Source organism: Quercus lobata, chromosome 7 (assembly GCF_001633185.2).
Source record: "Quercus lobata isolate SW786 chromosome 7, ValleyOak3.0 Primary Assembly, whole genome shotgun sequence".
Classification (NCBI taxonomy): Eukaryota; Viridiplantae; Streptophyta; class Magnoliopsida; order Fagales; family Fagaceae; genus Quercus; species Quercus lobata.
Window position 1 is genome coordinate 9,441,812 of NC_044910.1, and position 15,068 is coordinate 9,456,879.

General features: G+C 33.8%; 1 protein-coding gene across 1 annotated transcript; it reads left to right on the forward strand.

Annotated features, from left to right (window-relative positions):
* The first annotated feature begins 9,800 nt into the window (after positions 1–9,800).
* LOC115953702 (F-box protein At3g07870-like) lies at positions 9,801–11,282 on the forward strand. Its single transcript, XM_031071464.1, has one exon. The coding sequence runs from the start codon at positions 9,826–9,828 to the stop codon at positions 11,029–11,031; it is 1,206 nt and encodes a 401-aa protein (XP_030927324.1). The 5' UTR covers positions 9,801–9,825; the 3' UTR covers positions 11,032–11,282.
* Positions 11,283–15,068: the final 3,786 nt, after the last annotated feature.

Sequence of the window (15,068 nt, forward strand, 5' to 3'; positions counted from 1 at the left end):
GTAAAACATAGCTAAATAATTTAACTATAGCAACTTTATTGGAGGGCTTTTTTGTGTGGTTGAGATGCTAAAATAACTTTTGAGTTATTTTAGCATTTTTATTGTGAGTACTCTTGAGATGTTAGTTTGTTAATAAGTTTTAAAACGATGCTAACTAACCAATATGTTTAAAAATAATAGGCAAAAAATGGTGTTATACGGCAAATTTGGCCCTAGTTTTAGTTTAGTATACACGTCACACGTGTGGGGCTTCCATTCCAAAGTAGCAAGGTCTATAAACTCTTTATACTAAGGGATTTTTTTTTTTTTTTTTTGAAAATAACTATAAAAGCCAAACTATTTTATTAGTTAGTCAAGGTTTGAAACTATTTTGGTATCTAACAATTCGAGTCTGTTAGACTCGATTTCACTGTAGCAAATCGAGTTTTAAAAACTCGATTTCCATTAGTGCGTAGCTGAGGTGGAGTATTTTAATTCATGTGGAACTCGAGTATTAGAGACTTGAGTTCCCTCCACCACAAATCACAGAATGCAAGAAGAAAATGTAGGAAGAAATCACATAATGTAGGAAGAAATCACAGAATGCAGCAACCAAAAAATGCAGCAACCCAGAAACCAGAAAATGCAGCAACACGCAGGAAGAAATCACAAAATGCAACAACCAGAAAATGCAACAACCTAGAAAAGAAAACTCAACATAGACCACTGCAAAAACCCAGAACGTCATAGAATAGCAACCCAGAAAACACAAGCAAACCAACCAGAAAAGGAAAAAACCAAGAACATCAACCCAGAAAACACTAACAGACCCAGAAAACACTAACAGACCCAGAAAACACAAACCCCATAACAGAAAATATTATGGGACGGCAGATGGAGGAAAAAAAAAAAAAAGAGAGAAAAAGAACGAAGGAAGAAGATGGTGAACAAGAAATCCAGTATTAAAGACTCGAGTTCCACGTAGATCTTTTAGCCCACCTCAACTTTGGCAGCACACAGAAATCGAGTCTCTTAAACTCGATTTGCTACAGTGAAATCCAGTCTAAAAAACTTGAGTTTCTAGTTTCCTAAATAGTTTGGAAACATTGCTAACTAATAAAATAGTATGGCGCCGCAAACGTTAATCTTCCAGTTCACAATCAAACCACTGATGTCTCAGCTTCAGAAGCCAATCCGGTCGTGTATCCTGGACGACGTAGTATTCGACATGCTGACTTGGCTTTCAGTGAAATCCTTAATCCGATTCAGGTGCGTTTCTAAATCTGGGTATTCCACAATCACCAGCCCCATTTTCATTAGCGCACGCCTCAACCGAGTTAAATCATAAGAACAACAATCATAATGGTTATTTGCTATATACTTCACCATCGAATGAACTGTTTACTGTCATTTGCAATAGCAACCGCACATTGTCCTATATTTCAGGGTTTCATATCCCCTTTCATGCTACATTTTCTCCCTTTTCTGATACCCAAATAGTTGGCTTCTGGAATGGTATCTTCTGTCACCAGAACTATACTGACAATGTGTTGTATTTGTGGAACCCAATTATTAGAAAGGTTAAGATGCTCAATACTACTAGCTTCTGTGTCCCTTTTTCTAGCGAGAATGGCGCCCTTGGACTTGCCTACCATTCTCGACACAATGGCTTCAAGATTCTCAGAATTGCGAATCATGAGTTGCAGCCGTCTATGGCTGATTACGGACTTGTGGAAATGGGTTTATTTTACCCAAGTCATTCAGCGAGGCTGGACCCAAGGGGACACATTACCCCGTTTGTTTGTTCATGGAGCTCTGCACTATATAGTAGGATCTTCGTACTGCAAATTCATTTTGGCCTTTGATGTTAACGATGACACATTCCGAGAGATAATGCTGCCGCAAAATTACTCAGATGGAGTTGATGTGGTAGAATTTAAACGTCTTGGCTTTGCTTGTTTTTGGTGAATCTCTGAATGAATTTTGTGAGGTATGCCTCATATGGGTGATGAGAGAGTATGGTGTGTCTGAGTCTCGGACAAAAATAATTGCACCGTTTAAATGTTGTGTTGAGCAATTCTATGGCTGCACCAGTAATGGTGAACTTCTACTTGAGACAACTGACGATTTTCTCTTTTCATTTGATCCTAAGATTCAAAACGAGAACAATCTTGTTCCAAATTCTATATGGAAGTATCAGATTTCAACTTCTAAATTGATGGATTACACAGCCAATTTCATGGAGAGCTTAGTTTTACTCAATGCAAAAAACGTCTGATTGGAATTGGAAGATTTACTATATTAACAGGTGGCTATCTTTGTGAAGTTTGTATGTTAAAGTCTTTTGTAGTATCATAATTTGAGTCTTAAATGAAGTTTTTATCATGGTGTCTTTTTTATTTGTAATTTCTCTCCACATGAAAGTTTTACTTCAGAGGTATTAATTTATTAAACAAAAAAGAATCCTTCTGGATACTGTGGCTATTCTATGTCAGTTGATTTTTGTCTTAGGGACGATGTGCAGATTGTCAAACATGGCTATATGACGGTGCAGTATATATTGCTTGGCCAACACAATCTTATCTTATTTGTACTTTTTGTCCCTTTGTGTTCATCATCATAAACTTAGTTTTTTTAATTCTCAATAGAACTCATCAGTTATCCAGAAAAAAAAAAAAAACAATCTTACAATGGGTGTGCCTGTGCCCTATTGACAATGTGAAGGAGCATATGAGCTAAATCTCTTTGCTTTCATTCTTTCAAAAAAGAAAAGATACTGAACTTTTCATTCTTTTCATTATTCATAGAACTGATTTTTTGGTCATGATCAATAAATCAAATCTTTTGCTTCAAAAGATCACATATCAGGCTTTTGATTAGTTGCTTTTATAATTTTATATTTGTTTTACCTTTTAACCAGGGATTGCTGATTTTTTTTCTTATTGAAATATATGATTTTGTCTGATATAGCATGACTGAACTTACACTTACTGTGATAGACAATTGGATATGCATGAGACCGCTTTAATTATGTATACAGCAAAAGTCCAAGTCAAAATTTCGATCAACTACTTATTAAAAAAATTGACTAAAGATCTAAAACTAAGATTTTTAGGTGAAAATATAATTTTCATCCTTTTTCAAGCATTTGGTCTATTAAGCTTATGTTATTATGTGCTTTGCGTAGTTTTGTTACTACCCATGATTGTTTCTGGTCTGTGAAAAACTAATAAGTGAGCCAGTATTTTAAGTATCTATTTTTGATTTACTAGTTATTTGATAAATAGTTTGTTAGGAACCTACTGTGGTCTCCTAATCCCCTGTTGTCCTTAGGCTGTATCTACTTTGGGCCTTAGTTTAGCTTAGTTTACTGTCAAGTTTAGCGTTGCTGCAGTTCTGATACTAATATACTCTGTTGCTTGCTGCTATACTAATGCTGATGTGCTTGGAATTGAGCTGATAATTGGTGCTAGTATGCCAGAGGGCTTATGTTAGACCCTAGTGCCTGCCTGCATCAGTATTGTTGCTGCTTTGAGCCTTCATTCCTGTGTAAGCAGCCTTAATGTTTGTCTAAGCTGCTTACTGCATAGCCTAGTTGATGCTGCCTGTTACCTTCGCGCATACTTGTGCTTACTGTTGTATCTGTGGCTATGCTGTTGGTTATGCAGTCTTATCAAAGCCCATCCAACAATGTTAGTTGTTGTTAAGATTGAGTACTAGGTATAATTGCACACATTCATTGGGCTGTTACTGATTGAAGTGTATGGGCAAGAATTTTATTGAGATAAGCAAAGCATGCAGTTAGTTACTTACTTAGCCAATGTGCATAAATTAGTTAATCAGGTGTTCAAATAGGGTTAGATACATTGTTTGCAAGCTGTCAGGTTAATCCTGCTTGTATCTTGAGGAGCCTTGTATATAATAAAAGCACTACCATTCAATGTACTCAATTAATGAAAAATAATTAGTCTTTTATTCACTTCTTAATCTCTCCTAACTTGCAGTTCCATTCTAATCTCCCTCATATTCTTGTAGTCCTAGGCTAGCTCCCTCAAAGCAGCTAACCTTAAGTCTCATTTAGACCTAAAGTAGTCTCTTAGCATAGTTCTGATTTGGGAAAATTAACATACATAATGTTTGCAAATGCAAGTGACTTGACTAGTCACTAGATTACTAGTCTGCCTCAATTTCAAATTTTTAAGGTAATAATAATGACATGTACTTTCTTTTTTGTATCACTTTAATCAGATTGAATGATTTGGTAGTCAAATTTGCTTACTATGTTAGTCCTAGCCTAGGAATATAGGGAGACCCTTTTCACATCAAGCTCAGAAGTTATAAATACATGCTTGAAATAAGTGATATAAGACATGGATGCTTTTTTTTATCAATTTTTCCATCTATATTATTCAATAACACCTGTGCATACATTAACTGATTTATCTTATTAAAAATCCAAGTGAAATTGCACAGAGTCTTGACCACTTCATGCAAAAACATGTTGAAGGTAAGACATAATCCAGGTCCTCCCTGTTTAAACCCCATATAAGCATTGAGTTATTCTTGATCTCATCTATGAATTTGAAAGGGAATTTGATTGGAAGCAGATGAGAGGACTGTAGTGAACAAAATTAAAAGTTAAAGGATTGAATTGAGAGTTTTATGCAAAGCTAGAGAATGCAAATTGTAATTTAGCCTAAAATTTAAAACAATAACAAATTCTCAAAAGATAAACTCGATCACCGATTCACTTCCATTTTTTTTACAAATCAAATTATTAAACAGTTGCAACAACTTTTCAAATATAAATTTCACCTACATCTTATATTATGTCCTTTTGTTTTTCTCGAATTAATTATGTTGTTGGACAAATGTTTAAACGTTTGAAACTTTTTAATTTTTTTGAAAAAGAATATTACATGAATGAGTAAAAAAAAAACCCGAAGACTAACGAGATTATGATATCAAATATAATTTTAGATTAACAATATTTAATTACTAGACTCATCACACGCGTTTTGCGCATGCAATATGGCTCTTTTTTTTTTTTTTTTGGATTTAGTGAAATAATGTTTAAAAGTGAGATAGAGATAGTGTCCTAGTTTTTAGCTTCTTTCTCTATGTGAGAATTGATAAAAATTGATAAAAGTTTGAAAGCCTAAAACTTAAGAACTTTTTTAAAAATAGTAAATTACTCTTTTAATTATTTTGTGTTTTTAAATTTAAAATTATTTAATTAAAAGATAGGGATATTTTAGAGTGTTTAAAAATTCATGTAAGAATATTTTAGTACGCAAAATGATGAAACCCAAACAAAAAATCTTATTATTAATAGTCTATATATATATATATATATATAAAACCGAAGCCTTTGCTGGCACCACAATTTTCCACATCAGTACAATATTTAAAAAATAAAAAATAAATACAATTTTTCACGCCAGCACAATATTTAAAAAATATAAATACAATTTTTCACGTCAGCACAATATTTAAAAAATAAAAAATAAATAAAAATTATAACTCCTCAAAACCCTAGCAACCTTACCCTTCTCTCAAGTTAAGAAATATAAAGCCGCGGTTTCTGCAAACTCTCTCTCTCTCCAGACGTAGGAAGCCCTAAAGCATTCAAGATCTACAAAACCCTAGCAACCTTACCCCTCTCTCAAGTTAAGAAATATAAAGTCACGGTTTCTGCAAACTCTCTCCCTCCAGACGTAGGAAGCCCTAAAGCATTCAAGATCTACAATGCACGGTATAGATTTTAGCTTATAAAGTTCAGTTTTTGTAAGGTTAGTTTTGTTTATATATTAATTAATACATAGTACTTTGTTCATCATTGAATACTCATCTATATATATATATAAATCCGAAGCCTTTGCTGGCACCACAATTTTCCACCAAAATTCTAACTGCACTATCATAAAATATTATTATTAGTATGAATTTTATGGAGTTGCGGTGTTCAAGAATTAAACCAAAATTCTTTTAAATTATCTATAATATTTTGTCCTTTGAAAATTTTATCTCTTTGATTTTATTATATTGTGTTTCTTAAGTTATAGAGAGATTTTCTTTGGTTTCTGCAAACTCTCTCTCTCTCTAGATGTAGGAAGCCCTAAACGCATGGTATAACATTCAAGATCTACAACTCACGGTATAGATTTTAGCTTATAAAGTTCAGCTTTTGTAAGGTTAGTTTGTTTATATATTTAGTCCTTACGTTTAGGTTTAGGTTTTAAGAGATTTATATATTACTATTATGTGGCTAAATTTCTCGTGACATCAGTTTTATGTTTTTAACCAAATACATCAGGAAAGCAAAAGAAGGCACATAAATATTTAGTCCTTAGGTTTAGATTTAGGTTTAGGTTTAGGTTTTAAGAGATTTATATATTACTACTATGTGGCTGAATTTCTCATGACATCAGTTTTATGTTTTTTTTTTTTTTTAATTTGTTTTATGTAAGGTTAGTTTGTTTACATCAGTTATAAGGCTTTTATTTCTACCGCAAGAACTATTTAGGTATGTATCCCTTACAAGCACACATGAACTTAAATTGTCTTTTAATATATGCATGCTTTATTATTTTTTAATAGTTTTCCCGTGCATCGCACGGGTTAACGACTAGTATAGATAATAATCAAGGAATAAACAAAATTAGAGAGCCCAAATAAGTTGGGCAAGTTTCAATTTTGGGTTTGGAAAAGTAGTCTACATGAATTATAGGATTTTTTTTTTTTTTTTTTTTTTTTGCAAAATAACACCTTTTTTCTAACAATTTTGTTAGTTAGCACCATTTTCAAACTATTTAGCAAAATAACATATCGAGTCTAACATACTCGAGTTCAGTGTAGCAACTCGAGTTCTATGGAATACCCAAGCAAACTAACATCCATAAACACAGAGCTTAAATGAAATCAACAAATGCAGAGGCAAAAATACCCAAGCAAATTCAGAGACCCTCAACGAAACAACAAACCCATTTCAACTTCAACTTGCAAACCTAGATTGGATGGCGTCGATAAGAAAACCTCTAAACAAATATGATTCATGCAATAGAAAGAAGAAGAAGAAAATGAAGGAATTAGAGGAAAACGAAATCTTCGTCGTCAACACCACCTAGGTTCAGTCCGAGCCAAAGGGTTTGGATTAGGGAGATCTGGGTTCGTGGGGATTTGGGTTAGGGAGGCCGAGGGTTTTTGGTTAGGGAAATCTAGGTTTCTTCTTTGTCTTCGTTCATTCTTCTGTGTTGCTCTTTCTGCCTTTTTCTTTAGTACTCTGCCTTTCTTCTTTTTCGTTCTTCTTTGTTGTTACTCCCTTTAGGGAACTCAAGTCTTCTATGTCCAACTTAAGTCTTTTACAATTGAGTTGCTACGTAAAATTGAGTCTAACAGACTCGAGATGTTAGTTTTCTAAATAATTTGGAAACGGTGTTAACTAACAAAATTGTTAGCAAAATTGTGTTTTTTTGCAACAAAAAAAAAAGCCTAAATTATAGGATTTTTTTTTTCAAAATAACATCATTTTTCAAACATATTCGTTAGTTAGCATCGTTTTCAAACTATTTAGGAAATTAGCATCTCGAGTTTGTTAGACTCGATTTTGGAATACTAAATCGAGTACATAAGTACATTGAACTTGATTTCAACATCGTGCTGCTACTGATATGGAAATTTTCCACGTAGGCATGAAAATCGAGCCTTACAGAGTCGATTCTTTTAAATTGAAATCGAGTCTATAAGGCTTGATTTCAATACCCAGCAATTCTTACTACCTTATACTCAACGGCAAAGCACCAAAGAAGCAATAACGAAGCAACCCAGGCAGTGAAAGCTTCAGGCGATGGCAGCAAAGGCTTCAGGCGAGGGAAATCAAATCGAACTTAATGTGGGTGTGGTTTCTTGCCACCGCTCAGGTGATGTTGCTACTGCTTCAGTGGAGGAGAAGAACACGTTGGAGTCTAGAGAAGATCTTGCTAGAGGAAAAGCAACCCAGGCGGCGATTCTAACTAAACCCAGACGGCGAAAGCTTCAAGCAATGGCAACGAAAGCTTCAGGTGATGGTGGCGAGAAGATCTTGCTACAGGAGAAGATCCGATCCAATCAAGTATTTGTTTTGGGTTTTGTATTTGGTTTTGTTCATGGGTTTTTGGGGCTTGGAAGAACAAGAAAGTTCGTCTCCAATTCTTGAAGCAAAAGGAAGCAAAACTAAATTGAGTCTGTAGGACTCGATTTCTATATGACAGAACTCGAGTCCATTTGACTCGAGTTCGATGCCTATATGGACCAAGTATCCACCTCAACTACTGTGCATGGGAAAATCAAGTAAATTATACTTGATTTATAATTCCAAAATCAAGTCCTTTGGTCTCAAGTAGTTGAATTGTTAGATATCCAAATAGTTTTAAAACTGTGCTAACTTACAAAATAGATGGGCTCTTAGTGTTATTTGAAAAAAAAAAAATAATAATAATAATAAGTAAAATAAAAAATAAAATCCTGAATTATAGGTTTTACTCATAGTTTTAAAAACCGGACCGGACCGGCCGGTTCAACCGGTTCAACCGGGAACCGGACCTTAATCCGGTCCGGTTATTATTAAAAACCGAAAATGAAGGAAAAACCGGAAAAACCGGAAAAACCGCCGGTTTAACCGAAAAACCGGAAACCGGTAAGGTTAAACCGGTTTTTAGCTTGTTCTTTAACCCTTCAGCCACTGTGTTTCTGACCAAAAAAAAATAAATAAATAAGAGATTTTGTTTCAGATTTAAGAAGAAGAGAGGTTTTGACTTTGAAAATGTTGTTAAGTTTAAAGCTGTGAAGCCTAAGATGCCCACATTGACACAAAAAATATCAGATTTACTATTTATGACTTGACACAGTTGAAAAGAACTGAGGAAACTCAAACCAAAGAGATGCAGCCACGCAGGTACAATGTCCGCTTCAGTTTAAGAGCTTTTCTTGCTGCTCTTGTATTTTTTTTCTTTTTTTTTGGCTGAATAAAAAGAATGAGAAAAATCTTGCTGCTGCTCTTGGAGACTTGCACAGGCGCTAATGCACAGGCGCTAATGCACATATATTGACCGAGAGAGAGCACTGAAGGCAAAGAGATGAGAAATGAGAGAAAAGTAAAAGAAGAAACCGTACAAAGCTTTTAATTAACCAAGGTGTGGATGTAAGATTTCAAAATATGTGGTAGGTGGATTATCAACGTGTAAAGGACTAAAGGTGGGATATGTGATGGAAAAGTAATGGGCAATGATATTGTCACTCACAGGTGACTTTTTGATATTTGAAAAATGAAAGAATAATAAAAATAATTTTTATAGTAGGCTTGAGTTTGGTTGTCTAATATATAAATAAAGAGAGATGTTATATTTACAATATTTTTACAACAAATTATAAGTGGTTAGTTGTTATTGGTTCAAATTTGAACTTAATATTAAAATTACTTTTTTTTCCCTAACAATAACAATTAGTAACAACTAACCACTTAGAATTTGTTGTAGAAATATTGTAAAACTATTGTGAACATATCATTTCTTATAAATTAAAGTTAAGGTTTAATGTTTTACTGTTATTTAATTTAATTTTTTAGTTAAAATATTAGTTATAAAATTATTTATTTATTTATTTATATTTTATAATTATTAATTAATTATTTATGACATCATCGGTTCGACCATCGGTCCGACCCCGGTCCGACCATAAAACCGAGAATCACTCTCTATTCCGGTTCTTTGATCGTACCGGTTTTTAAAACCATGGTTTTACTCACTTTTACTTCCTCTTTCTCAAAATCCCATAGATAAATATTGATCAGAATTCAGAGAAACCACACAAATGACAAAAAAAAAAAAATCGAGGATGTCTCAGATCATAACTGAACGACAAAAATCTGAGTCGTCTTGGAAGAAGAAGAAGAAGAAGTCAGTGCTTACATCCGATCGTCTACCGGACGATGTCCTAATCGACATCCTGAGTCGACTGCCACCCAAATCCTTAATCCGATTCAGGTGCGTTTCCAAATCTTGGAGCTCCACAATCACCAACCCCTTTTTCATCACCACACATCTCAACCAAGCCAAATCTTTGTCCAATGGTTATTTGTTATATACACGATTGCCTGTGGAGTTTTTGTGTGGCAAAGAATTGTGTGCTGTTGTTTACAATAGGGACCCAACGTTGACCCAGGTTTCCAAATATGAAATACCCTTTTCTGGTTCACGTATATTGGGCATTTGTAATGGCTTATTTTGCTTAGGTAGTCATAGAGTACTAAATTTGTGGAATCCATGTATTAGGAAGTTTAAGAAGGTACTTGATGGTACTTGTTTCACAAGGCATTGTCGTCATATTGCTCTTGGACTCGCTTATTGTTCTCAAAATTATGACTACAAGATTGTGAGGATGGTGTGTTTTGAAGGGTTGAATGGAGAAGGAAAAGTGGTCCCAGCTGTAGCTGAGATTTATACATTGAGTAGGGATTCGTGGAGGAAAGGGATTGGAATATCGGTGGACTCGTTAAATAGGTTTGAACCCAATGGATCTATTGATAGAATTGATGAATCCCCGTGTATGTTTTTCAATGGAGCTTTGCATTCTATAGCGTATATTGGGAACTATAAATTCATTTTGTCTTTTGATGTTAATGATGAGACATTCCGAGAGATAATGTTGCCGAATGATTACTTAAATGGAGTTCATCTACAATTTGAAAAACTTGTGGTGTTCAAGGGATCATTGTCTTTGATTGTTTTTGTTCAAGCTGAAGATGAAGAGGGTGATGTTTTCCACATATGGGTGATGAGGGAGTATGGGGTTGTTAAGTCTTGGACTAAAAAAAGTGTACCAATGGAAAAGGTTGGGCAGTTCATTGGCTGCACTGACAATGGTGAACTTTTGATCAAAAAGATTGGCACTGGGCTGGTTTTGTTTGATCCTGAGGGTCGAAACGAGGAAATTCTTGGAATTAAAAATGCTACATGGGCGGCTTATACTACTAATTTCTTGGAGAGCCTAGTATTGTTTGATGGTGTAAACGTGTAATCTGAAGTGAACTCAAAGATTAGTTACTTTGAAATTCAGGCAAGACAGCCTTCTTTCTGAAATTCACATTAGCAAGTCATTTTGTGAAGATGTTGGAAAGTTCTGTTTGGTATGTAATCTGTGGATGAAGAAGTTATGTTCTGTTTTTTTTCCTATTGTAGTAGACATGAAAGTAATGTGGTAATCCTGGTTGATTTTTGTGGTCATTCTAGAACAATGTAATCTTATAGTGAAACATACATGTTTAGCCACCATAGCCTTGTGTCACTCATCCTAGCATAATGATTACTGGATTGGGTATCAAGTTAACAATTGTAGTTAATTCTACAGATAATTTGTTAATATTGTTGGTACTTCGTGGTAACCTTGATTTTGATTTTTTGCAACGCACCTTGTTGGATGTCATGTTTGATTCCTAGGAAACAAAAGATATTTTCTATAAACTATGAATTTGTTGTGTTGGCTAAATTGATTGTTATTCTTTTTTCCCCCTATTTTGATGATGTGGAGCCTCATCAAGATAGGGCCATTAAGACCCACCCCTGAGGAGTAAATCTCGAATACGTGACTCCACTTGTCAGAATCATCTATCAAGTAATCCAAGAAAACTACTAGTGGTGATTCAAGCCTAGAATGTCTTTGTCTACAGCTCATTTCAAGCCTCCCACCACTAGGCTCCAACCTAATGATTTCCCCCCTATTTTGATAGCTTTTTTACTAATTTATTTATCTATTTATGTTTTCTGTTCTATTTATTTATTTATTTATTTTTTTTACAAGATAAAATTTCTACTCTAACTTAATCTAAGTGTATGTGTGTATGAAACTTCCTTCTGGAGACTTGAACCCCGACTCTTACTCCCCACACCCCACAAGCACTTATACTTGTGGAGTGACCATCGCACCAAAGGTATGCGGTGGTTTTTCTGTTCTATTTTTAAGTTGGCAAGAATCTATAGATTTATATGAATAGGAGATAAACTATAGGAATTAGGTCTCAAGTTTAATTCTCAAAGTTTGTAATAATTAATTGGCTGCATAAGCCTCATTCGATGACCCATATTGGACACTAGCCTAATTCATCAAGCTTTTGGCTGAATCCTTTTCTTTTTAAATCAGGAATTTTCGTCCACCTATTGTTTCCTTTCTCTCTATGCTGTCCCACTTCTAAATACTCTTCTTTCAAGTCTCAACATCTATGTATGTTTAAATGTTGCTTGCTAAGCTGCATATAAATTAACCTAACAAATGTTTTCTAGACACTCTGGGTATATTGGTTCCAAAGTATACCTAGCATAGAGACAGGACTGAGAAGGTAGCTCTTGCAGGTAGAATACTCTTTCAAGTAATTTCTCCCTATTTTTTTATTAGATATCTTTATACATGAATAGAATACACATGAATGTGAACACATGTACAACTACACGCAGGGAAACATGCATGCTTTTTAAGCACAAGGTATGCTAAATCTTTCTAAATTACTATTGCTACACTTTTACTAATTCTATTTGGGACAACTTTCCAATTTCTTTGATGCAAATGAGGGGGTTTGTGAGTTTTCAGTGGTAGGAGAGTAGCTGTTGCTCAATACTTGGTGGCAGTTTTAAATGTTCGAGGTGCATTTCAGTGGTAGGACCGTAGGAGAGTAGCTGCACAACTTGACTTTCTATTTTTTTAGGGAAAGAGGTGCATTTTGAGCTGAAACTTACTATACAATATTTAAAAAAATTTTATCATATGATAAATTCTAATAAGTTTTTAAATTAGTCAAATTAAATGCATAGGAATTTTTTTTTTTTTTTTAGCAAAAGGTAAGAGAGAAAAATTGTTTTAGGGATAATGTTAAAGCAGAGGAATTTCATCTTCATCTGTCTAAAAGGAGGCAAATCTTAGCATAAGGAAAATGTTTTAGGGAAAATCAATTTATTTTTTATTTTTTGATAGGGGGACAATCAATTAATTTATTTATCTATTTTGATAAGAGGACAATCAATTTATTGTTTGGTTATGATTTACACCAAGATTAAGTTTTGATAACATATACCTTGGGATTAAATCATCTTCCATTTAAATCCTCAAATTCCCTTCAATCTAGCACACACGACATTTATTAGATTTAGTGTGTTGCTTAACATTTGAATAGTTATTTCTTAGGTTAAGAATCGCTTTCAATTTTATAGTCATTCCCCAATGATAATAAAATCATATTAGGCTAAAAATTGTGTTGAAATTTCTCTCTTTTCTCTTAAGTTCGATGACAGTAAGGATTGCAAATAAAATATTAACACAAAAATTTATTATGTGGTTGATACATATTCAATTCAATTAGTATTAACAATTATTCGGAATAGACTTGAAAATTATGGAACTGTCGTATCACAATTCAACCTAATTTACACTATGAGATAGAATCAATATCATATCACAATTCCTAACACATATTTTTATCAAAAAAAAAATCCTAACACATAGGATCATTATGTGTTTCCTATCACAACTCCTAAGAAATAGGTACATACCTAATCACCAACTGAAACTCCTAGGAGTATTCAACAAGCAACTCACATCGTAGTGTGAAGTTGTGATGCAGCAAATATCTAAATCATATGGAGATAGTATAGATCTTCTTCTTCTTTAAATGAAACACAAATGATTTCCAAATCATTAATTAATGTAAAGTAGGGTTATGTCATAAAATAAAGTTTGCATGTTTATGAATGATATATTGTTTGTAAAAAATGTTAATATTTGTTACATTCTAAAATGAGTCCACATTTATTTGTTCATGCATTCTTTTTTCAATAAATTCAATTTAAGAAATTTTTGTTTAAAAATAATTAAAATAAAGTATTTGAGAGTATGCTCTCATGTGTGACAAATAGGGCAGCTAATGTGTGTGTGTATATATATATATATATATATATCTTCTTAACGATAAGTTTTTAAGGGGGACAAACTCATGGGAATTGAAACTAATCTCTCTATTTTTGTTTTTTGTTTTTAAAAACTATTGATAAGTGAAAAAGCACCCCAAGTCTTGAACCTACAGCCTCACTCTTCACTTAACACTTATAAATGGATAAATTAAAGTTTATTGATAGGAATGGAACCCGAGCTGTCTCTTATGTGAAGATTCAGAAACACTACTTTTTTCCTATAATCAAAAAAAGATTGGGAGGGACGATCTAAGGTGGCATCCCTACTTGGGCATGACAATATTAGCTCCCTATCCGTTGGGGGCTTGGTAAGCAACAAAACCAATTGAGTCATAGCCTAATCCAACCCCAAGGGCTAAGGCACCAGTAGACATTAGGGCATAGGTGTGGAAATAATTCCTAATGCCTCCCATTTTAAGATTCAATGTCGAGACTTACCATCCACGAAATAAACATTTGGGGTGGGGGTTAACCCCAATGCCATTAAACCACCACACACGGTGGTAGCCAAAAATACTACTTGAGTGAAGAGGCTCATAATAGGTAATGTTTGTTTCTTTGAGTATATTTTTAAGTGTAACAAGTTTAAAATGTTAAAACTTGAAAATTTTACAATTTAAAAAAAAAAAAAAAAAAAAAAAAAGAAGGAAGAATCTAAAGTATAAACTCACAAGAAAAGTATAAATTCCTTGCCTAATTGCAAGCCCCTTGATTAGCACCTTACCCAAAAATCAACCTTATTTTCTTTGCATCTTCCACCGATTGCAGAATTTTGTCCACCTTCCTCCCTTCTTTTTGGGGGGAGGGGGGATGATTGAAAGCTAGGAGCTTAAGCTAATCAAATTGTTATCAAAAATTTTTCCACAATACACAAAAATGAAAAGGTGAAAAAAAGAAAAGAAAAGAAAAAGAAGGTTATAGTGCACAACCCTCAACAGCAAGAAAGAAAAAAGAGAAAAAGTTACTAATAATAAAATAATCGCCAATAGCCTTATATTTCAACTTATACCTCCTGCATTTTAATGTTTTCAACCAAGACGCCTAGGATTGAAATCCCCTTTTTCCACTATTGTAATAATAATAGGATAGCCATGAGCTCCA